Here is a 26580-nt window from a genome sequence, read left to right as displayed (position 1 = left end):
AAGAATGTTTTATTTTAATTCACACCCTATTTTTCGATTTAAAGAAAACACTTTTCGATATATCGTTCGTTGGAATAACATCCCATGAAAATACCATGGTCAACCGTATTTTCAATTTCGATAGGACAAACGGAATCACGATCCAAGAGTTACTACGACTATATCCGATATTTCTAACAAGCTGGAAGCTCGAGTGGAAGCTCGTTTCATACATCCAAAGGTTTAGCTTCGATAATAAACGTTTACAGGTTAGCGAATTTGAAATATGAACGAATCGTCATTTAGTTCGGTTCGTTTGTTACCTAAATGCTCGTGATATTGGACTTTCATTAGATGGACGATCCGCTTTCTCGTCTTTTCGATTGCTATTTGTTACTTTTCACTGATTGCGAGTATCCTTAAATTTTCAAAGCGATTCATCGTTCCTTTCTCCTTTTCGAAAAAGCAACGGATCGTTCATTTCACTTTGATAAATCATAGTACGATGGTTGGAAGCGTATTAATCTCACGAGTTATACACATACAAACACATGTAATATATAGATTCAGCTGCTATCTCTTGCTCTCTCTTTTCCCTCCTACCCGTTCTCGTGATAAACGCGAATGATCTAAAAACGTCCTCCTCACAAATCTTTACAAAGATAAGGAAAGAAATCGAAGTAAAATTCTCCGAGCGAATAATTCCATAATTTTCGTTACCATCTCGATCCTTTTGCAAACGATCGTTGACTTTCGGTGCAACAGGAAAGGCATCCATGGCAGACGAGAATGAATTAGTAATCTCGTGCTAATCGTCGTGCTTACCAACAAGAGAGAAAGATAGATAGATAGATACATAGAGAAAGGGAGAGAGAGAGAGAGAGAATCGCTTTCGATTAACGTTGAAGGTACGAAGGAGAGGTTGGCGTTGCGAAGCAGTCATCTATAAGAGAGACGAGTGTAAGCGTTGTAAGCTACGTGACGAGCGTACGAGAATTTGCTTCTAGAATTCCAGAAGTAACTCGATCTGTTATACGAATTCATCCAAAAGATATATCATTATTATAATATTTACCGATGACCGTAATTAAACGAGTACATAAACCAAAAATTAATTAAATTTAAAATATTAAGAATTAATAAAATAATAACAGTAATAATAATAATAATGATAAAATACTCGATTTCAAGAAGAAATCATGCATTTATCCGAAGACATCGTCGAAATATATCGATAATCGCTCTTTGCCCGTAGTATTTGGAGAATGGATAAGTTTGCATTAGGGCTGAAGATTAAATGGACCGGCGCGGCGTTCCGTGTTTGGTGCCTCGATCGTTCGTTCAATTCGCGCTGGTACTCTCATGCGTTGTTGCATAATCCACACCAGAGTTATGTAGATCTGGGGCTTATCGCTCCAGGATTTCCATTCTGTCTCATTATTAATTTCCATGCGTTAAGCAGCTGGAACGGGCTTTAGTTCCAAACCGGCACATCGTTTTACAAGCCGTTTCGAAATTCTTCTCGCATTTCTACCAAATGCGACATTCATTTTGAAAAATTACTTTTATCAAAGCTACAATCGATAAGTATTTAATCTTAATGAATGCTTTCTTTCAAAACAAAACAAAACCAATCTAATAAAATAATTGCTATTCCGAATGAAATATTTGTATTATCTGATGTTTTGTAAAAAAAAAATAACGAGAACGTCTCAATTATTTTGATTATTTCTTTGATTTAATGCCATAGAGATTTTTGACTGCTACGGATTGGATAAGTTTTAATCCAATGAACAACGAGAAAGAAAGAGAGATAATGGGACGTCGTTATTGCAAAAGTTGACTTTTTACAATACGTGCACGCGTGTATATGCTAGTTTAACGATAACATAGATGTACATATTTGTACTTTAACACAACCGTATTTATTTTATCATAGTTCTTCATCAAATCTTTGGTTAGAAAAAGAGACACATTTCAAAGGCTCCAATTCGTTTGAAGACAAACTGCATCGTCGATGACAAATGATGAAAAAATATAAGAAAATGAAAAGAAGAAGGCACGATAGTGATGACATCCTGTGAAAAAGTACGAGGGACAATGCGAGGAGGAGTCGTCGTGAAAGGCTGCGAACAAAGCTACTCTCATACGAGACAGAGAAAGAGTGAGAGAGAAATAGAACTAGAGGGAATATTTCGACGATAAGAAATTTGTTTGTCCTCTGGGAGTAATTGTATGTTAATAATTATCATTGTGAAAAGACAAAAATATAAACCTGCTAATTTTTTGCAAAGTAAGGAGTGCAAGCGACACAAATAAATAGGCATAGGTAGAAAGAGAGAAAGAGAAAAAGAAGTCCATTGTAATCCGCATGGTAGTCGACGGCGTTCACTCCGAACGGACGCTGGAAGAATGGGAGAGAGAAAGAAGAGTAGAGGTGACGAAGAGCAGATAGCGAAGGAAAGGAAGTTGGAGTGGGGAGTTATGCTGGAAGGGGAAGAAGAAGAAGGTTCGAGGCAGAGACCTACATATTCCGAGCGTGGCCAATGAGACGGCGCAATGTGGCGGACGAAACGAGGCATGGAGTGGGGTCGAGGAGGGGGTCGGGGGGGGACCGAGGGCAGCTCGGCGGCGCGCGACGCAACGCGAATCCAGTTGCTCGCGAGCATCCGTCAGTGTTCGAACATGGCCTCTCGTCGTTCCTCCGAAAGCACAAGTGCTGTTTTCTCCCCGCGCTTTGCGCTCATAGCGCTCGCGATAATTTTCATATCCGAGTCTGCCGCTAAAACCGATCATGGTCTCAAAGTCGATACCGTTTATAAACCGGAAATCTGCGAGGTCCGCTCGAAAAAAGGCGACCAGCTGACCATGCACTATACTGGCACGCTTCAAGACGGTACCAAATTCGATTCAAGGTCAGTGGATAAGTCTTTTGCTTCGCGAAGAAAGAAGGAAAGAAAAAAATAGAGCAAAAGAAAGATCGTGTACTTACGTGCGCGCGCATATCTTTTTAGCATTGGCCTTTTTTTGAACTTTACTCCGAGATTAGATTCTACTCTCTTCGGGAGATTAATAACTTTACATTTTTAAATTAAAAATGAAATTAATTTTTCGGAATATACATTTTTTTTCTTTCGATCACGTAATGATAATGATGGTGTATTTTTTAGACAATTGCAACTATTGCTATTGGAGAGGTTAACAACGAGAATCTTGGTGTGACGTCGTCTAACATTCGATTTATCGAACGTGAGCATTCTATCTCGACGTGACTTTCCCGCGTTTATCGGAAAGAGTGGTGCGTTCCTTCAAATTAGGTGATTCACTCGTCTATTTCGAATACTCGATCGATTATCTCACGGTTAATAACTCGCATTATCTTTTCGTTTGTTCTTGAAAAAGAAAGCGTGCCCAATTGTAATGTCCTCTCCGTTTGACATAACCTTTTTTATTAACAATAAGTGCAACTCGTGCATTAGGATATATCGAATCAATTTTCAATTATTTCGATCTATACATTAACAAATTTAGCATTTTGAAAAAAGAAAATATTGACGTAAGATCATATTCTTAGAAATAAGGTCATATAATTCTTTATTGTTATTAAATTTCCCCTTTCTCTCTTTCTATATCTTGTCTCAACTTATATATATATATAAATTCCTTTCTTTTTTTAATTATCGTCGAACAATGGGAAAATGTATCCTAATATATATAATTTTGCATTTCGTTCAATGGGAATTTCGAACTTCCTCTCTCTCTCTCCCCCCTTTTTTCTCTCGTTCTCTCGTACGCTTATTATAACGCGTTTGCCTCGACGTTACGTACGACGATAGGAATATTCGATTATTTCAGCGGTAAATTTGTAATTACCGCGGGTTTCATTTTCCAATGAACGTGGCCCAATCAATCTAGCTGGTCGCTAAGTTTCACACTGGATACTGCTTCGTCTATTGAATTCGGAATAATCAGAACTTCTCTGTTTGCGCTGTGATGAGTTTGCCCAGTGATACACGTCGACCGAGAACCCAAGAGTGCTGCTTTTCTAGATTGAAAAGTTTGCCAACGATAATTGAGAATTTCTTGTCCCACCTCCACATTCCTCTACTTTCTCTCTTCCTTTTCCTCTTTTAATACTTCTACCTACTCTCTCTCTACTCTTTACGCACGATGAGAATCCGAAAAAAGTATAAGAACTTTTTCAGCGGTTCGTTCGACTCCGAATCGATTCGGGAACGAGTCTCGACGGTTTAAATTCTTTTGTAGGCCGTTACGAGTACCGTTAAGCGGACACTGTCATGGTATAGTCGTTAACTCGCATGATACTAAACTTGGAAAACGTTTCTCTGTAATCTCGAATGAAACTGTATACGACGACTTCTCACGTTGCCTTTCTGAACTTTATTTTTATCTTCTTACGATTTTGCATATATGATAGCATTGATACGATTAGACAAAAACGTTTATCGTCCAGGTATATTCTTTATTTCTTTTTTACATTTTTTTTTCTTTTTAGTTTTCTTATAAGACACTAGTAGTAGTGTCATATGTATTATCATTGTTTTACATGGATTGATATTCAATCGATAATAATATATAAAAGTTTGTTATAATGCATTCACATTCATATAATATAAATGTATACTTTTATACAGTGAGTCAGAGAAAGATTTGTACCCGCCCTCGCTGTTAAATTAAAGTAATTGATTTTTATTTGTAATGCTAACTTTTAAAATTTTTTTACAGAGAAATCTATTTTTAGATTATAAAAACTTTCAAATTCGCATAAATATTATTGCAAGGAAATATTTTATTTTTAGAGAAATATAATTTGACATAAATGATAAGAAAATTGTACTCGCAAGAGTATAAGTACCTACGCAAGATATAATCATAATACAATTATTATTCCATTAGCTGAGACCCCATTTAACTGATGTGAGACACCCTGTATATCTACTGTTATAATTTTAACAGTAACTCGCGATAATTTCTGTTTATGTAAAAATAAAATGATAAATAAATGCACGCTAGAAAGAAGCAATAATTCTTATTTCAAGATATAATCTTATTTGACGATTAATGAGAGTTGGCGATTTGTAAAAACTTTCAAATGACGGCTTTGTTCGATTGCACAAAGTATCAAATATTTATTTGCTTTCCAATAACGAAACTGGACGAGAATCTTGCGTGTACCGTCGTAGAGACATTGTTATCTTAATTTTTAATATAATATTAGAGACGAAGAATAAAAATAATAAATTAAAAGTTTATTATATTATATAAGAAAAATAAAGAAAATCTTGTTAGCTTGCATTTATATCATGTGAAAGAGAAAAGAGAGAGGTAAGATACTTTTACTCTAAAGATAGTTTTCATAACAAGAAGAGCTCGTTCATTCCCTTAGATTAGCGGTTGCATCGCAAAAGGGCTAGCAAGAGGTCAGTACCAGTGGCGAGTTGACTGCTTCTCAGGAGGGTGATAACGAGAAGCTCGAGTACGATAACGTTATCGAGTTTAGCGGGTAGTCTCTTTAGCGTGGATGGAAGTGTTTTCCTCTTTCCCTATTCGTCGACGCACAAAAGCATGTTATTATTCTTACTCGCCGTGTTTGTCAATTTTTAAGCCCTATTTCTTCTTTATCCGTCTCTTACTCTTCTTCCTCTTCCGCTTCCTTTTATTCCTTTTCTTTTTTCTTCTACTTCCTGTAATCTCGTCCGAGTCAAACAAACGCGTCTATGAAACTAACGCGTTCGTCATCGTAATTACTGAGCGCGCGCGCGTGTGTGTGGTCGCTAAACGATCGCTGCGGTTTAACTGGTTGAAACGAGAATTCGCAACGTTACGACAGATCGATTAGAATTATAGTAGACAGTTTTGCTGACAACACTGTGATTTAGGAGAACAAGTGTCTCTAACTAATAGATTCTAAAAAGGCGAACATCCTCGAGAATTGAAATTCAATGAAGCGAAGCGGAAATGTCACCTACTTTCTCTTTTTTACTTTCACTTATTTAACATTTTGCGGAAGACCGACTCGCGTTCTTATACGTCACCGTAGTTGAATTAGGGATTAGGCGTAGTTAGAGATTACAGCCTTCTCCTATTAGCCCGACGTCGATATCAGTTAATTCGCTAGCTCGACGAAGCTCGCCATTGTCTTCCTCGTGCGTTCACTTGACACGTCGATCGATTAATTGAAATCCGAATAGAACGTCCGCAACGCAAACGTCGATCGTATTGAGCGATCATCGGACGCATTCAATTTTGTGCCGTTATCGCTGACAGGGATAACGACCCTTCCTATTAATACACCTTTAATCCACCAAGACGATATCGTCTTATATCACCTTAAATCACATCGACGAACATATGCAAATAATAATATACCATACGTTCGTCGATTCATTGTCCTAGCTAATCGAATAGATATTCGGATAATTTTCATATTTTTCGCTCATCTACCTTGAAACCATAAACGTTGTACGATAAAGGGAATAAAACTGTTCGCGTTGATAGAAACGAGCGGCATAAAGGAGAAAGAAAGAGATAGATAACCGTGAAATAGCATTAAATTGATTTCGAAGCACGATGTTTTAAACTCGCAAACGGAAATTATCGAACGAAGCCGCGGGCAAGGCTCTTCCCCGTTATTAACTGCGTCGGAAAACGCGGCCACCCCTTCTCGATAGTAAGTGTAAACTGCGAAGCTCATCCCATAAACACGGAGCAGCAGCAGCAGCAGCATAGCTCGCTTGTAACCAACCCGCCGCCTCTACCAACGTCCGGCAATACTCGTTCAGTATTTTACCCCAAAACCACCAGACTCTAGCCATTTCTACGCTACCCCTATACCCTTTTTCTTCCCTTATTTTTTATTCTTTTCTACTCTCTCTCTCTCTCTCTCCACTATCCTGGAAAAAGAAGCTCTCGCGCGAGTGAATCCGTTCGCGAGTCGAGATGATTCTCCTCCGTGTTCATCCCTTCGGTTTATTTACCGTTTTCTCTTCGAAAGTTCTACGTCTTAAGCAACGATCCGAAGACGAGCCGAACAGCGCTCCTTTCTTTTACAATTCTTTCTCTTTATTCTTCTCTTGCCTTTTGCAATCAAATTATTTGCACTATGTTCGTAACAATAATACAAACTTTTACGTTTGAAATATTAACGCTAACCAACATTGTGTACGTATATAATACACAGTTAAAATAATGAATATGAAGAATTAAAAAAATGCAATGAACGAGCAAACGTATGTACATAAGTCGAGTAAATATACATAGATATTATGTTGGAACTTGAAAAGTCCAGCATCAAAGATGTTAAGAAGACGACGTTGCTCTCGATGGAGAGCCAGTGTATTTTTAATTAAGAAACAAGGCCTATCATGAACATATATACACAGAATGCCAACGGCTTGAGTAGAAAACATGAGAACGTTGGCCCGTTTTCTTCTACAACGGTACTAGATTTAATTAATGCCAGCTCGTCTCTCTTTCTCTCTCTTGCCTTCTTCCTACCCTTCTCCAACGCTCGTTGAAGAGGGTAAGTAGGGAAAAGTAGAGAACGGAAAAGAAAGCTAAAGGAACGAAAAAAGAGGTAAACGATGAAGAAAAAGAGGAGGAGGGAGAGAAAGAGAGAGAGAGAGAGAGAGAAAGATGGTATAGGCGGTGGTAAATGTTTTTCCTTGTGGAAAAACCTACATAAAGAAGCTACGTTGCTGGCTCCTAGTCGGACGACCGGGAAAAGAGAATGTCGATAGTTTTAGGATAAACGCGTTCCTCATTTTCTTTGCGTACATAAGAACTCTTAATGAAAAGTTCATGAAACGTGAATTAAACAAGTCAATCTACAAATGTTGGAACATAACGTTAGTTCAATTAAAGAGATATTTCTCTCTTCTTTTCTATATTTTGCATTATCTTTCATTTCTTCTACCATCGAATCATTAGCTTTTCCAAGTAACAAATCCATCTTATGTTTTTTTCATTTATCTTTATAATAAAAAGAAAAGGAAAAGGTTTTTGCGTGTAATATTTCCAAGAACAGCGAAAGACATTTTACCTTTTCGCTATTGTTGCATTCACGACCTTCTTGTTATGATCACTGATATGCATATTTAATGCATATTTTCCTCAACGTCGTTACGAAGCAGTAAATACTATTCTCCATACTGACATAATAAACCAGTTCTCGACTTCTCTCTCTCTCTCTCTCTCTCTACTTTTGTTTTTTCCATTTACTTTACTTTCCTTATTTCACATAATACTTACACACACTCTCATTTTATTCTTGTTAACTAGACGTGAAAAGTCAATCGAGCATGACGTACTTATACTCTCGCTTAATGTTCGTCGGTCATCGAACGTTCTTATTTCATTCACATTCTAAGACGTTGCATTCTCTTGTAACTTATATATATATAAAAATTATATTCGTTTTATCAATTAGAAGAAATATTACGTATCCAGAATTTCTAGACAATTACTATTGGATTTCGGTCATAGTATAATGACTAGTATGCTTCCATACTTTTCACTATCTTCGACCCTTCGATATATCGTCGATATATGTAGTATATATGTATATGTATATCTATTGTGCTTGTTTTGAATAGCCTGGCACAAATCACTCGGACCTACCACCTACATCGTCGCGGCCATTACGCCCTCGCATAAATTTTCACGTTCGAATGAGAGAAAGCTGTGATAAAGCGACAACAATGAGGAAGAGGAAAGTGGCAACGATTTCGTGCTTACGACACCACCTTATCGAATCGGCATAGCGTGCATGTTCATCCGTGTTCGTTGCTCAATTAAGTCGCATTGTTTCTTAGAAATCAAACAAAGTTTTAAGCTTTCAACGAATCCAATGACTTTTTTATTTTCCAAATGTTTTCGTCGAGTTCGATCGGTCCTATCATTGATATTCTCGCTGCTTATTAGGGACTTTTTATCTCATATTTTCACATACGATACATTGTTTTTTTAATCTTTGCTATATGCAATTATAAAAAATTATTCGTTAGTTAATCCTATCGTTTCTTATCGCTTAGATTGCTAAGTTTATGTTCGTTTTTCGATGCTAAGAAATATTAGATAAAAACTAACATAAGTGCTAAGAACCGTTGTGCGTGTCAATTGACTCGTGCGTGCGTGCATGCACGAGTTTACTTCCACATTACGTGCTAAGTATCCTTGAGATACTTTATATGCGGGCTGCAGTCTCGGGCACAACGTGACCTCATCACTTGGACATCATGCTATTTCTCTTCTATTAAAAAACTATTTTCGTTTCGAAAACGACTGTTATATATTCCCAAAATATTATCTTTTTTCGTCATTCCTCGTTTCCAAAAAAATTCACCTTTAAAACGGAGATCCTTTTCTATTTTTTCATCCGTAAGAATAAAAAAATAGAAACTTTTTAATATCCCCCGTATATCGCTTAAATCAAATAATCATTGTCAATGTAATTCAGTACCGAAATTATAAAAGAATCAGCTCAAATGTCTGCGAATAAAAATGCTTATTTAAATAGCAAGAATTATTATCGTCGTCTCGATTTACTTATTATTTTACTTCGAGACCAGAAAATTGTTGAGCGTTCTTTTATAATACAGATTGAAAAGGTTAAAAGATTTCTTTTTTTATCATCGAGATATATCGATTGAAAGGGATGTTTAAAATTAAGCGCGAAACGATTTATCGCAATCTACGTAACGGTTGGGCAAAACGAAATGACATCTTTCTTCGAAAACGATAAGTCAATAAAGGTCGGCGATTTTTCATGCTCGGAAAGGAACCAGAGGGAGAGAAGCAAAGGCGCGAACTGGAGTGAATTAGGAAAGGTTCGGGATGCAAGGGTAGCCGAACCAAGAAAGCCATAGTACAGGGAAGAAAGGTGTAAGGAAAAATAGCAAGGATCCGCTGAGTTTGCTCCCACGGGATATCGGACTTCCACCCTTGACGGCCTGTAATGCTATCTTTCCTGAGTTCTCGTTCCTTCGGTAAACATCTCACGTTTTCGATACTTCGATTCGAAAATATATCCAAGCGTTTTATAAATAAACCTTTGGTCGAAAGAACTACATTTCCTAACCGATATTCAATTATTACGTCTAGGATACAATCGCGTTATTTCGGTTCAAAATGATGACACGAATGATCGTATATCTACGTTTATTTTTGGCAAATATGAATTCGTCTATCCGATCGAAGATTATAAAGTAAACAGTGTTCGTGTTATAACTTCCGTGTAAAAATTATGAATAAAGAATATACACGTGGTGCGTGCATTAATGCGCGTTTGCGAAGAGACGAAGCCCATCGAGAGATTCTTTGATCGACGAAGCATCGAAAATCGGTTGGATAAAGTTCACTAACGCTTCGTTCGATACATAACATTCTCTATGACTCTTGACAAGTGACGCATATCTACGCTGCTACCTTTGACTTTTCACGTCATTTTTTTCTTCTATTCGCGTTCGCCAACTTTTTCATAGCAAATAACTATAGCTATCTACCTTTGCTTCGGGATTAGCATGAAATAATTAACGACTCTTCCAACCATGTAACTCTACTCTTCTCCATCATCATCATTTTGTTATCTCACTTTACTTTTTCTGCAACGTGTATTTCTAATACACCGTGTATTATAATATGGATTTATTTAGTATTTAGTTAACTTTATCTTCAACTATAAGTTTATATTATATTGAAATTTTCTTCTTTATATTTATAATACATTTTTTCTTTAAAAATCTGAAAATTGAAATAAAACAAGTAATTGTAAGATAAATGAATTCGCTTGCTTAGTTATAGAAATATAAATGACAAGTGTTATTTCCGATACGTCTCGATTATCTATGCAGTGACTCAAGATAAGCGTGATTTTACGGCAAAAATGAAACATCCGATCGTTAAAAGATAATATCGGACTTATCATATCAGTAGCAAACACGACAAACGTGTATAGAAGTTATAGATTTAATACCAAGTACCTAACATTAGGTCGGTTATTTTAGCAAATCGGGACGGCTTGTTATCTTCTCATTTCTCGATTCGTATTTCCAAAGATAGATCTTTTAATTTAATCGAACATGATCAATATGCTGCAGGTTTTCGAATGAATAGTGACTACCAATCGTCTCTTTGCGTTATTACGCTACGTTTCATTCCACGTCATGCTGTTTATACAATCATAATCTGAACAATCAACTGTTATTATCGTTCATATTTGCTTTCAAATTTGTTTTCAACAAAATGAATTTGAAATATTTCGAAAATATAACGCATTAAAGCAAAAGTATTTTGAAAAAGATGATGTTTTAGAAATATTTTTAGTCGAAAGCAATAACTTTGATGATCGAAAAAATGTATCAAAATAGTAGAAAACTCGTCGATCCGGTGTGCAACGCTCGGTAGAACGATTTGAAGGAAAGTGCCGGAAGGCGGTTTACGCTTCGGTTTACACACGAGCCACTTGCACTTTTCTCTCGTTAGCTGCTCTTCTCGCTCTTGCGTAGTTTCTTTGAGCCCCCCTTTCCGTTATTCTAGTTCGTAGCTAAGCGTATAAGTAAATATGTAATATTGCCTCGTTACCTTCGCGTCGATCAACATCGCGAAACGTTGACAACGTAATCAATCTATTATGTAATCAATTCATTGGAAAATAAAAGGCTTACAGCTTCTCTCGTCTGCCGTAAACAAAATACTCGTTTCATTCTGACGCAATACTGACGCAATCCTTACAAAATTCCGATCAAACTTTTTCTTTTTTTTATATATTCAACGCGTGTAATTTTGATTTCGCACATTGCCCGGTTTTATGGATAGCATTTTATAGAATAATATCCCGGGCAAACATACGTTTGACGCGTTGCGGAAAATTACATATACCAAAACGACAGCTACGTACTCGACGGATTAATGCATCGTTTGTACTATGAGGTTGGGTTGGTCGTTATAAATTCGGAGATTTTATATCGTAGGATATAACATATCTCCTCGTCGAAAACGAACGAAAAATTTGCTACGCGCTCGGCGACCCTCTTCCGACAATGCCGTTCGAATTTTAATGAGAACCGTTATCCTCCCGATCATCATTCCTATTATTAATAATTCCATTGAAACGATACATTCCTGATTTATCAGTTGCCATTTGATTATCGATAAAATAATTAATTTCCGTGTGGCCGCGCGATTTATGCATTTTAATGATCAAATTAATACCAATAGCGAGAAATCATATTCTAGGCAACGTCGAAGAATCTATATTTGTAAGTTTTGCGTAGCAATGGAGCACCGCCCATTTGAAAATGCAGTTTGAAGATTTAAAGGAAAAGTTATAATTTCGATGAGAGTCCGATCGAAAGAACAAAACGAGCGCGAGGGTCTTGTTGGAAAAGTTTATAAATCTTTGGAAGAATGATTACCGGCCTGCCATTATGGTTCGCGACCGACTTTTTGCTAACCATAACTCGATCGAACTTTCGTGCCAGCGATAAAAGATCGCGTTAACGAAGACAAAAAAAAAGAAGAAGAAAAAGAAGAAGTAGATGAAACAGGTTGCAACTAACGAGTATCACCGGTCAAATTATCGAACACGTTTGCAGACCTCCCATGAACTGGCTTCTTGGCGTTTACTTTATCTTCTTTTATAAGCACGTGATCATCGATTTTATTTCTTTTTTGTTTACAAACTCGTGTGCGCTGAGGTTTCACGGATAACTAACTTGAACGAAAACTTGCCGAGTCTCGAAATCGTAAATACGATATAACTTTTGAAAATCCGTTACATTTTGTTAAAAACTTTTTTACAAATTTGTTTTTTCTTATTTATTTTGTTCTCTTCAAAGATAATAATGTAGAAGGGAAACAATGACAATAATAATAGGACCAAGCCATAACCGTGTTAATACTTCTCGAAACAAATAATTCGTCAGATGTGTTCGCAACTAGTGCAACTCGTACGTCCAATGCATCATTGTACTCGGCAACGTTACCTCGTAATATTACTTACCTTTCCATACAACTTCCGTACAAAAATACGCGTTAATTTGCCGATGCTGAATTACGTATGGCCTTATAATATAGCTACGTATTGTTAAAGATAATTAATCTTCAATATTGATATCTTACTTCTCAAATAAAAACTGAAAAAATTTAATGTTGATTTTATACATAAAATATAGGTACAGTTTTCGTATATGAAATGAATCTAAAAATTGAGAAAAAAGTCGGTAATTAAAAAATGTTATAATCGTTTGTACATAAGATAGATCTACCAAAATCCCAAGATAAGAGAGATAAGAGAGAAAAAAAGGTGGTTAAAAAGAAATAGTTAAAGGGTAGAAAAAAAGTTGAGAAGCAGGATAGCTCGATGGTGCTTGCAAGGAAAGCAAGAAGAGAGGCGTTTACACTCTAGACGAAAAGTCGCGATTGCGAATCGCGGAATCTTGTGCTTTCCTAGTGCTTTTAACGAAGAGGAATGGAAAGTAGAGAAGTAGAAGAAGAAGAAGAAGAAGAAGAGGGAGAAGGAGAGGGAGAGGAAGCTAACGAAAAAGAGAGAGAGAGAAAGAGGCAGTGCGGCATGTTGATTAAGGGTACATAAAAGCTTTCCGTCGTAAATTCTCGCGGAATATGGCGCCCGTCATTTCTGTGTTTCACGATAGCGAGAAATCTTTCTTCCGCGTTCCCGTCGTTTTGAGAGTTTCCATCCGACCGTGCCGATGCTGCTTGAAATCGTCGCGAACACCTGCGCGAAGGGCTCAAAGCTACCAAACGTTATGTTTGCTTCTCTTCTCTCGCTATGTACGAGTATGTAAGTATTTACTTACATACCTATGTGTACTATGTACAAAAAGTATGTTGCTCGCGTTACGATACTTGACTTTCTCTTTGATGACAAAATTGAAAAAAGGCCAATCACTGATATAAGGGACCACAATTTATCAAACTTAACGATCATTTTCGTATTAAATTTGTTAGTTTATGGGCACGATGGCACAAAGGTTCGTCGACCCTTGAACGGAAACATAGTATCCTTGATGTACTCCAACGAAAAGTAGTCGTGGCGAACGGAGCAGCATTGGCACGTCGTATTTTTCCGGCACGGCCGATTCAGCCTCCACGTAGTATAACGTTCAGATATCGACGAATATCCAAATATATATGTGCTAGAGTACCATCTCCGTGGCTGCGAAATCAATATCCGAGAATATACTAGGACGCTTCTAGAAAGAACTGGGTTAGCCTCTTTACATCCGCCGTATTATTCTATCAGACACTTATAATGCACAAGTAAATGCATCTTTTCATGCATTTCCAGTAATATTTCGTTTGATTCATCGGCTAGTTTATATTGACCAATCCAAGTAAAAATAATCTAATAAATTAGTTGAAAAATATATCTCGTTAAAATTGTAGACGGTCTTAATATACAATATTGTACGAAATAAATCTAATCGAAGGTCGAGGAGGTCCTAATCGGAAGAAGATTCGTTAGAAAAGAGAATCGTAATATTTTTGAGAATAACCGAAGGGTTCGACGTTCCTCGTTTAAGGAAGAAAAAGACTATACTGGCGGCGGTTGGACCGAACGGACGGCGATTAATTTGGCGAGCAAAAAAGTCTTGTCTCAAAGGAGCTTAGAAGATGGAAACGCCGATGGAAACGCCGGTGGAAACGCCGGTGGAAACGCCGATGGCCGGGAGAATGAAATCCCGCGGGCCAGGAAGTACGGTGAAAAGCTTCGAAAGGCGTACCACGGTTGGCAAGTCCTTCTCTCTTTGCTTCGGGATGGCAAGAAATCGCTTTATGAACGCGCTGACGACCGCGGATTGTTACCCGAAGACTGTTTTTATCTTCTTTCCCTTCTCTCTCGTCTCGTCTTGTCTCTTCTTCCGAAGCCCGCGGCTTCAACTTCGAATGCTTCCGAACGCCGGTAAAAGCAAATTGGAGGGAAACGTTATTGCTCATAACGGAAGCTTCTTGTCCGCGAAGACTATAAGGAAGATTGGAAGAAGAAAGTCTTCTTTATTTTCTCCACTCTCTAAATTAAAAAGACAAAATGCCGAGCGCGCAAAAAGTAAGAAACTTCGGTGCGATTCTACAACTGGAAGCTTTAAATTACTTTACCAAGTAATTACGATGAAATGAAGAGTACGCAAGCGTACAGATTAGAATGTCGGCGTACCACCATGACAACGATGATTATCCTATCTTCCGTCACACTTTTTAATTAGCCTTATAACCAAGCTAACCAACTGGAAGCTTTCTACTATATTTTTCTCTAAGTTGTTTCTTTTTCCTCGGAGAGATCAAAGAAAAATATCAAATCAAGAAGATTCATTGAAAATAACGCGTTAAATCTCGAATAATGTACGTTAAAGCTTTCTCTCTCTCTCTCTCTCTTTACGGCTTTTACGTCAATCTCTTTCGGAAAGTGACAAAGCTGCGGCGTACCGAACGACCTTCGTGAAATCTTTCCGGAAAGGGAAAGAAAATTTGTCTTCAATTTTGTACACATTTATTTTGATTCGTAAAATTCGAATAACTTATATATCGCGCGCATGGATATTGTCGATTATTTCAAGATAAAAGAAGGAAGAGTTACAGTTTAGCTGTTAGAATTCGAAACGACGCAGCTGTAATTTTGGTTAACGTTAGCAGAAATTCTCGCAGCGCTATGCAAACCGATATTGTCGTTTTAACGAATATCGCGATGCCTACGATGGATAGATGTGCATGCTCGTGTTACTAACGGCACTACCGAGGATTATTATCCGGTGCCGTCTGTCCTCGACAGAGCGGATAATAAAAGTGCAACTTTTATCCTGCGAAACTCAACACTGATTATAGAAAAAAAAAAAGTGTTTTTTAATATTTCAACCTTTAAATTATTTCATACGAAAAAAAATATCGAGAATTGCTCGGTCAATAGTAAAATATTTTTCCAAATGATTTCTAATTGATTTGCAATTTTAAAAAGGACGATCGTTAATGGTCGCGTTTATTTGTGAAACTCGATGCAAATTAAAACTCGATACTATACGAATGACCATTTCCAATGTATAATTAAAAGAAAAATAAAGACTAAACTATTAAAAAGCTTTCGTTACTCGTGAAAAATGTATTTTATCATTTACATCAACGATAAAAGAAATTCGCAATCGATGAACATCCGTATAATTAATGAAATAATTTGATCCGATGCATATGACTCGTTGCAAGGAGAGGAAATTTAGGTAAAGCGTATATGACCGGTATACTTAGGTTAGTTTAGCCTTCGAAGGTTGCGACCCAAAACGCGGGACAAGCCGCATCGTGCCGCATCGTATCGCACTGGTCCGCGCGCGTCTACCTTCTGATTTTAACTTTACCTTAACTTTGCCTTAACTTTCTTCTTAGAAGGTAGACTTGGATGAACGCTCGCATGGTAATGTAATGATTAATCTTTCTTCAGTTATAAGTTAAGAGCAAGTTCGAAATAAGTTTTCGCTCTGAAACATTAATATACCAAAGCGCGCATCAATTAACGCTAATGTATTTAACCTTACTGATAATATAATAAACGAAGGAAAAGAATTCAAGGCAAATCATTAGTCTTCCATTATCGATTAGCATTACAATCCAAAAAGATGTTGTTGCGCCGTTCTCGTCTAGTTGTATCGGATACTTGAATAATTTCATCTCGAAAGAATCGTCCTTAAAATTTCATTCGACTAATGAGAATGTTCGAAAGTAAGAAAATCTAATTATTTCGAAAAGACTTAACGATTTTCCGATATCTTTCATTATATAGGAGGGTCGAAGTTACGATACGAATTCTTTTGAAATTGCTAAATTACGTCGAATACTTTAGAAAACTTTCTTATTCGAACGATTTTATCGAAAATCCTTGGTAAAGTTGTGACAAATGAGTGGCGTACAAGGACCTGATTTTGGAAAACATTTAAGTGCAAATACGTTTACGTTTGAAATGTAATTCTCCTCAATAATAGAACTGTAAACGAAGCAACGCATTATCAATTATATTTCCGTTGCAATGTTCATTATTTTTTGGTTATATCTGTTAGTAATACAGTTCGTATGTTTACATTTTTCAACGGGAGACGTCTGTAACTTGGCATGCAACGGAGCAATTCTCCGTTTAATCGCTCGCACTCCCTATTCCTGGTCCCTCCTACTTTTCTGCACCATTACTATACGTTGCGAAGCGAATACACGGTTCCGCTTAATTAAATACTTCAAGTTTAATTAAACAGTACTCATAAGAGAAAACACGGTGTACGCGATATACATAGAATATGTTCAACCGCACAAAACAATATATGTTATTAACCGAAGATATTGCAAGCACGGTGTTACGTAAATAATAGTACCGCGTTAAGTAACAGCTATTTATTCCGCTTATCGCTTAATTAACTATTCCCGATCGGTGGTAGCGATGCTATTAGGACGATTTATATTCGCCCACTGTATCAGTTTGTACGTAAATATATCCGATACTTATAAATACAGATTTCAACGTTGCATTATGTTATTTATCGGAAATAATTAACGTGCGTAGAATAAAACGTAAGTCTCGAAATATCGAAGCGTCGACGAACGGTCACTATCTTTTGTAGGGAATATGTTGAAACGTAATAGTTATACGTGGGAACGTGCTATCCGCGTAGGATAAATCGACGAAGCAAATAAAACAATAAAAATGCTTGTTGCCCGAGAGTATATCGAATACGAAATACGTTAGCTCATCCAGCCGATATCCCCGGAGCCATATTAATTTGCCGAAGTTACATTATTTTGGGAGAACGGCGCGCGTACGCGTTCAGAATTTATCGGTTAGTTAACGCCGCGCAGAATTTCATAGAGAAACTCGCTTGAATAGCCGAACAAGGTACTCGATCGATTATATCTTGTCGTTCATTGGAAATACGCGCGATTCGAAACTACCTTCTCCTATTATCATTTCAATCTCTATCGTTGTTCCTTTATATTTTTACTTTGTTTGTAAAAAAAAAGGAACAAATTTTGCATCAACGCGACGACAAGAACGGTTATCGTCGACAAACTTTCCTGCTTACTCTATTAAGATTATCTTTCTCTTTCTCTCTCCCTCATTTTTTTCTAGAGTTTAGCAGTAAAAGGTTTCCCTTGTTTTCGTCGCATACCTACCACGTTAGCTACGTACGTGTCTTCTTCGCGACTCGATTTTCCAAAAAGAGCGTGAGATATAGGAAAGAAAATGCAACCTCGGCTGGATGTAATCTTGGGAAATGGCGAGAGACGAGGCGATTTGTAAAAGGAACTTAAATACGACGGCGCGATTGAGTCACAATGAAACCGCGTCTCTAACCAAGTATCTAAGTAAACGAGTCTAATAAATAAAACGTATTTCTTAATGGGGGCGGGGGGTCTTTTTTTTTATACGCTTTCTTCGTAGCTATCCTTTACGTCTGTCTCCTTCGAAACCCATCGCTAAGATTTTTAGAAGTACATTCTTTCCACTACTCTTCTTTCCACCGTTGACAACGACATTTTCCTTCGAGTAAAAAATAAAAGAAAGAGACCACCGGCTTGTGAGATACCTACGGAAGAAAATGATTTCCTTTCTTCTCTTGTCTCTTCTTCCACATTCTTCCGCTTTTTCCTCGTGTGCTTTTCCGTCTTCCGAGTCCTCGCCTCTCTTTATGTTCACATTTCGTTTCGTTCCTTCAAAAACACAGTTGCGACCTCCCGACGAGAAATACTTAAGTGAACCCTCGCGTAAAAGACAAACTACTCTGCTGTATACGAACTCTACGTTCGAAAGAGTTATCTATTAAGAGAAACCTATTATGATGAACATATTAAAAAAATGTTATTATAAGATTACCATGCCGCAGGCTTGAAATTTATGAAATCATAAGCGTACTATTTCCAAACGATAAATTCGATAAAAGCAGATTACGCAAATTCGAAGTATTTATATTTCTATGAAACAACGCAACGTATATTAGCGAAAATAACGAAAGCAGAAAAGAAAATAATATAGATAAATTGAAAATAGCAATTCAATTCGCTCGACCAACCAATACGAGTATACGTAAAACTGTTTTTTACATATGCATACGCGTTTCTCGCATTTATATAAATTTTAATCCTTTCTTTTTCTTTCGCCAGAGCACGCATTATTATTTAAGAAGGTATGGGTCACCGGAGTCTCGAGTATTTGAGTTTAGGTTCTCGTTATATAGTAACTGTATATCCGAGCTGTTAAAGGAGAAATACGTTATCCCGAGTACTCGGAAGGATCGTTAATTAACAGTGTAGTAATAAGAGATATTCAAAATTCATGTACCTCTTGACAGGACAGAGAAAGCTTTGAGAAACGTTCCGGTAACTAATTCTCCTTTTCTATTGCATAATCTCGACCGAGTGACGATCAAGTTACTATCATAAAATATATCCTCATTTTCTAGCATCGGTATTCCATACTATTGAAATTGTTTGATAACATTTAGCAAAGAATATGAAAAATTGTGTTTCCATTCTTTAATTTGGTAATTTGTTCCGTTCGTTTTAATTTCCGTTGAAGGTTTCTTAGCCGCCGTTGTTATTCCAAGTATAGCTCGTTCACGTTTTCGTTGTCTTTGTCGCTTTCTCTTAACTCGAAGATTTTTCAATCGAGCCGAGTGTTCGTACTTCGAGCTCCACCTTCGACGTATCCAATTTAACTTTTCCTCGTCGACTCTCTTCGTTCTTTCCGAATGAGACAATAAGAATTTTTCTTTCCCACCCCCTGACACGTCCAGAAGAAAACGAAGACCTCCAAAGTAAAGCTTGCTAAGTCGGTCGACGAGAAGAAAAGAGCTCGCGAAACTTTTGTCTCCGTTTATCTTTTCCGCGGAGAACAACGCCTCCTTCGATTATTATAATCAATTTCTTCCGACAACGAACCATCGAATTTACGTATTATATATTCTTTGATTATTTCGAGAAAAGAGAAACGCAGCTGGACATCCCGGAAGGTAGTTTAATTAGCAAAAGAAATGATTTCTCGATCATTAAGCAACCTGCCGTTTCGGAATTGTCTAAGGTTCCATGAAAAGACAATGGCCAAGCCACGATCGCGTCGTCCCCGATGACGACGGAGGAAAGACAATAACGAGACCTGGATCCACCTCTCTTTTCTCCCCTTTATCTCTCTTCCACAGAGTATTCCCATTTTGATTCCTCAAAGAGAAAGTTAAGGAGAATTTTATACAACCAAACTGCGATCGCTCGTTCTTATGGTTTTAAAATTCTATATAATAACGTCTCTGGCGGGAGAATTTTAGCGAAATATACATTCTCGTAAAATCAAAGGCAACGTTTTATGACACTTGTTGAAATAACGCTTAGACGAGAACAGAAAAGGTGTTGGAGAATAAAAGAAAATAAAAAAAGAGAAAGATAACGATGGCAAAGGTAAATCTAAAGGTAGAGGAGAAAGATAAAGTGACGTAAGAGTAGGAAGCATGCACGGGGGACGCGCGAAAGAGCTCTTACGATTATTACCTTTACGAAAACTGCGAGAGCAGGTGCGACTACGACGTCGCGTCTGATACACGAGCAAGCTGCGAAGATTCCATGCAGCAGTGCTTGCGTTTCCTTGACTTTTCCCGCTGGGTGTAACGCGAAAGTCCTTGAGAATTGCAAATGTTTCATCGTCGATTTCTATCTCTTTCTCTTTCTCCTTCTCCGTCTTCTTCTTCACTTCTTTACCAACTTCTCATCTCTAACGTTCGTTCACTTTGAAAGACGAAACTACTCTGTGCCGTTTATACTATAGAAAATATAAAAAGTTTATATGCGTTGTCAGCATACTACGTCCTAACGTTCCTTTCCTTTGTCGTACGATTTCCTTAGACGAGTTCAAGCATGGTAGAAAAAAAAAATAAGTACTATTTAAGATTAAACTTAACGATAAAATCGAATAAAAGTAAATAGATAGATATACTGTACCTACATGTGCATCGAAGTAAAAACGATTATGCCTCTTTCAAAACTTCGACTTGAAAGAACTTTTTATTCGATTACTTCCACGATAATGGTTATACTCTTTCCAAATACCTTAGTAGGGAATTATCGATAGAAAAAAAGAAAAAAAAAGAAAATCATTGGAAACGTATCGTTAGGTTATTTTCAAACCGCTTTGGAACCTCCGGCAAAACGGTAGCTCGAGGATCACCGCAGATTTAGCGTATATGAAACTATACGCGTCCCATGATTTTTCATTGTACGTTTTTCCTGACTTGCGCATCGAAATAGTCATTTTTCGTCGTTAACGCGATCGAAACGACCTATCTATCGTGGCACGCTAGGAAAAAGAACAAAGGTGGCTCGATATCGATAGAGGTTCTGTTAGAAAAAGGAAATAAATGAGGAGCGGGACGCAGGGGAAGGGAAAAAAATCCACGCCACGTAAACGCGTAACGCATTTTAAAAGGCATTACGCGATCGAACGAATCCATCGAAACGCGGCTGCTGCTGGCTGGATGACATCAACCGATTCCATTTTGTCCACTCTCTTTTTTTTTGTAGCTATCGTTTTGCAAGGACGCTCGTTGACGGAACTGGAACTCCTGCTCTTCGCTCGACGGCAAATATGAATTTAATGGCGAACGAGGGGAGTCCGAATCGCGTGCTACATACGACAACGACGACGACGACGACGACGATGACGACGACCGCGTTGAAATTGCATCGCGCCGTTGCTCCAATAAAATCGGCTCTATGCATCGTTTCGTTCTCCGATGATGAGAAAAAATCACTCTGACAGCGCATAAAAGTTTCAAAGTGGATACGGATGCACGTTCATATTTACTTTTTTTCCCTACCTAGGAGACTACTAGCTATTAATATCGTTCCGCGAGAGTTTACTTCAAAATACCTCCTATTTCGGATTATTTGTTTTTCTCTCTTCTACCTAATACGTATAGATGTTGATCAAAATTCGTATGATTTTGTATTTGATCGTAAAAGATATAAACGGAAACTATTCGTGTCGTATTATATTTTCCAAACGCTCGAGATCATATTTTCTTGAAAACGATCGAAATTTTCGAAAAATTCATTATTCCATCTTCCAACGTTTTACAACTTGTTCCGTCTTGCGAGAAATGTCCTCATTTGCAACGCTAAAGCTAACGGTATGCGTCCTATGTCTATCGGGAAGTAAACCGACGGCAAGATGCTTCGAACGAAATCGAGTATCTTAGCTTCGTCTATAAGGAGAGATCCTGCGAGAAGAAGGATTTTACGAAGGAGTCTAGTACAAAAAGGTCCTACTGAGATTAAATTCAATTGGGTGGATTAAACGCGAGCACGATCGTGCCGTAAATTCCAGTCTCTCCCGTTTCCTACCCGAATGCTTCTCCTGCCCTCTAAATACTACTGGAAGTCTAGCATCCAGTAGTAGCAGGTAAATGTATATTTAGAAGCAAAAACTTAGCTCCCAAGAATCTTTGAGAACTTTATCGCGCGTTTCTAGCATATAAATAGAAAGAAGGTGAAGAAGAAGATGAAAAAGAAAATAGTAGAGGTATAAGGTGTATAAGATATGAAAAAAGGAAAGGAGGAAAAAAAAAGAAGGAAAAGGAACACGGTAGAAACGAAAAGAGATTCATCTGTGGTCGGCGAAGGCTCTTTTTCCGAGAGGTACCGGGGAACGAATGAGCTTACAAGACTCTCCGACGGAAGTTGGGCATTGTGGCCATGTTAGGATTTCCCATGCGAGGCGTACGTTACGTTAAGTTACGTTACGTTACGGCGCACCATGAAATATGCAACGCTATCTAGTACCGTTGCCGCAACACTCCGGCGATCCGCACCCTATTTCCAAGCAGCCCATAGCCGGAGCCCACCCTCTGACCATCAGCACAAACTGATAGGGTAGAAACCCTAGCGCGCCGTTCTTCCGTTCTTGGCCTCGGTTCCTTCGAATCAAAGGCAACTTCCTTTCCTCCGAGGCTTTGAAATCCATATCGACTCGCCTAGCTACCGCGGAGAAACTAATTTTGCAATCGAGCAAATCGACGCATCGCGTTTGCGAGCAACCTTGACTGACCTAACGAGCTCGAATTCGTGTAAATCGTGTCTCTCTCTTTCTCTCTCTTTCTCTTCCTTCTTCAGCCAACACACACACAGCCATGCAACGTTCTCTCCGTCTCCTACGACTCGTTACGCGCTGCTGCAGCTGGCAACAGATAAGGACGCAGTCTATAAATTAATTAGTCCAACTCTCTAAGACCCAAAAGCCGCATGCGCATAGGAACGTCCTATCTAAATCTGCATTAAGCCACCTAGCAGCCTAGACAAAATTTACAACCTTACCTCGCTCCTCGCTATTCTTCTCTCCCACCCTTTCTTCCGAAATCCAAGATTCGACCGGCGAATCCTTTCTTCTCTTAACTTTTATCAAATTTGTGAAAGGTATTAAAGAAACCCGAATGGACGGCAGTGTTCTCGGTTTAAAAAAAAAATATACGACGAAACCTCGTGAGAATTTTTCTCATCATTTCTATTTCTCCGATCCGACCATGGGAATTTATGAATACCTTCTGGATTACGAATATCTCTGCTATGCACGAATATAAGGTATTACAAGACTAAGAAGACGTTCCTGAAAAATGTTCCACCCTTCCTCATTCCCCATAACCTCCCCAAAAACCATCCCCAAGAACCGATCTTCTCCCTTCTTCTGTGTCGGACATATTCATTTTATCGCGCGTATCCATCACCGCGAGACGTTCCCTTAATCCGTGACTTAAATCGTGCTGACAGTTTCTAACGTTTTACTCGCTCAACGTCATTAATGTGGATATACGTAAATCAACGTAGAATAAGGGTATTAACCAAAAATATGACCTATGGGAAGGGGTATTGCCAAAAGAATAAATTAGGACGATTGACAAAGTTCAGATTTATATTATTTTATGTTAATAAAAACGAGGAGAATATTAAAAAGTAGATTCGTGGATAGAAACGAAGAATAAATTAGCGAATACTCGTTTTGCGTAACGATACTACTCTTTTTTTCATTTTTTATCCATTTAAATATAACATATATCGCATCATCGAAGGATAGCATTCCATTGTTTTTCATCGCGTTCGATGTCAGCAAAACAATGAAAAAGAAAATAGAATGAATTCGCTCGCTGAATTTGGAGTATATTTTTTACCCATTTCCTTCGAGTAGGAGGAAGTAGAAGGAAGAAAAAAAGTGCAGTTTGCTCTTCCACTCGGAAGAAGTTCGCGTATCCCAGATGACTCATATTGTGTAAGACGTTTAATGGTGCAGTAAATTCTGACGTTGGTGGGTATAGGTATTCGACTCGTTTCTTCTTGCGCACGAGCTAACGGCACTTTAAGGAAGCCGCTCGAGCGAACGTTAAAAATGATGTAATGGGGCGAACGTTAAGCGTTACAACAAGTTTCGCGATCATAATGTTTCACGATGGAAACGTAACGCGCTTGATTACTACTCTGTTGCTTCGTCAAAGGACTGACTTATGACGAATCAATTATTTTTCATCCAAACATATCTCTATGAAAGTGTCTGTGTTTTAAAGAAGATGAATTCGAAGCTGTAGAGAAAGAGAAAAATGAAGGAAAAAAATAATAGCGGAGTATTACTAGCTTTGTAAAGAATTCGTCGATCTCTCCGCTTCTCCTATGAATATGTGCGGGACTTCGATACGTAAGAATTTTGCGAAAGGGACAGGAGAGGACGCGAGGAGTTGCCCTAATATATATATATACTATATATATATACTACTGGAAAAAGTATAAAGAATAAATTTAAATATCGCCCGACTCCTTTGATATGTTAACAAGACCGGCTCCGACCGGGTGGGGTGACCGAAACAGCTACGGTAAAATTCTTTGATAGCGATATCATCCTTCACAACCTTTTTCCATCCTTTTCTCTCGTCTCGGTTCATACTACTCGTGTATTATTTCTGGCCTTTATGGTTTAAGAGCTCGCCCGTCCCGCGATTTATGTTTTCTCTGCCGTCGCTTTCCACCTGCGCGCGCGCGCGCGAATATATGCAAATGTTATCCCTTGGAACGAGCCGAGGAGCTTTCTTTTTTCTTCTACCTAGGTACCAGCTCGCACTTCATCCCTTATTCGTCTTTTACTATTGTGATAAGAAGAATAATAGGAAAAAGGGAAATAAGGATAATGGGTATTAGAAACGAGATTATTAGCTTTCTCTTTTAATACAATTTATACAAACTTCTGTCTTTATATCCTTGCATCGTTATCCTCATTATTTATATTTTGCTATTATTATTATCTCTTTGGATCGAGCTTTGATTTTGGTTTGGTGGTGCGCTTGCGTTAGCAACGATAGCAACGAATAAATCGACCTAAAGTTTATTTTATCGTCGCTTTCTCATTTATTTTTGTTGAAAATGAGTCGTCGAAGCGTTATCGTTCGACGAACCATCCGGATATCGATCTGCTTTACTGCCAGAGAAAATAAAGAAGAGTTCGTCGCTAATCCTAGCACACGGTATATATTCGCGTTGCACTGCAGGACTTTTACTCTCGAGGAAAAAGTCGAGCGAGTCTCGTAAACGAGCAATATTCCGTATCTATATGCACGTAGGTATGCATGTATGTATGCGTATATGTACGTGGACGGCAAGTTGCCACTCGAGGATCCATTTGAATATTTAAAGTTGCACAGCGCGACGCGCACGAAAACTTTGCCTTCCGTAAGAACACTCCTACACGTAAAAGATACCTATAGCGTGCGTGTATGCGCACATGTGTAGATAATACGTACGAGTCCAAAGGAACGATCTTTCCGAATTTTTCATCGCTTGGTTCTAGCTATCGCATAGCAATTTTTTCTTTCTCTCTCTCTCTCTCTCTCTCTTTCTCTTTAACCTTTTTCTTTTCTTCTCTTTTACTTGTACTTCCCCTGAAACTCTCCTACTCCTCTTCTACCTTTCTTTCCATCTCTTTTAACTTCTTCCAACTTTCTTTCTTCTTGTCCATCATTCTTATATCATTCCAACGTGCAACGCTCCTCTCGCGTTATTTCCCTTCCCTCGCGACAAACAAAAAAGCGTTTATTCGTCGCACGTCAGACTCTCGGACGTGTCCCTTTCTTTTCCTTTCTACTTTTCTATTCCCTTCGCCCTTCTTTTCTTTTCCCTCTTCATATGCTCCACCACTCGTCGCCTTTTTCTCATACGTTCTTACTCTCTTTTACTCTTTTATCCTCTCTCTCTCTCTCTCTCTCTTCCTCCTTCCCTTCTTTCTTTTCTTTCCATCTATCTCTGCGTGACTGATGAAACTCCGTCGTAGTCATATAGGTCGGATTCTTAGCGTGTACGAAAATTCTTATTCCCTAAACTTTCAGCTCTTCTTATTTACTGCTCGTTCCGCGAGTAAACGTAGACGATGTTAAAGAGGAAAAACTTTGGAAGGAAAAACCATCTCGATAAACGACATTAATTAAATTTCTTCGAGTAAATACCTTTGAACCGCGACAAGTAAGATATTCAATGTGAAATTAATAAATAGAACAAATATATTACTACGTTAGAAAATAAAAT

General features: G+C 38.0%; 1 protein-coding gene across 1 annotated transcript in view; it reads left to right on the top strand.

Moving 5' to 3' along the window:
* Positions 1-2625: 2625 nt before the first annotated feature.
* LOC122518218 (FK506-binding protein 2) overlaps positions 2626-26580 on the top strand; it is a 28570-nt gene continuing 4615 nt past the window's right edge. The window contains exon 1 of the mRNA XM_043637003.1: positions 2626-2894. Within this exon, the coding sequence (XP_043492938.1) occupies positions 2665-2894 (230 nt within the window). The 5' untranslated portion in view covers positions 2626-2664. The remainder of the gene's footprint in view (positions 2895-26580) is intronic.

The sequence above is a fragment of the Polistes fuscatus genome, unplaced genomic scaffold, assembly GCF_010416935.1.
Source record: "Polistes fuscatus isolate 324 unplaced genomic scaffold, CU_Pfus_HIC Scaffold1, whole genome shotgun sequence".
NCBI classification, from domain to species: Eukaryota; Metazoa; Arthropoda; class Insecta; order Hymenoptera; family Vespidae; genus Polistes; species Polistes fuscatus.
The sequence above is the reverse complement of the archived record's forward strand: the minus strand, read 5'-3'. Positions and strand labels throughout refer to the sequence as shown.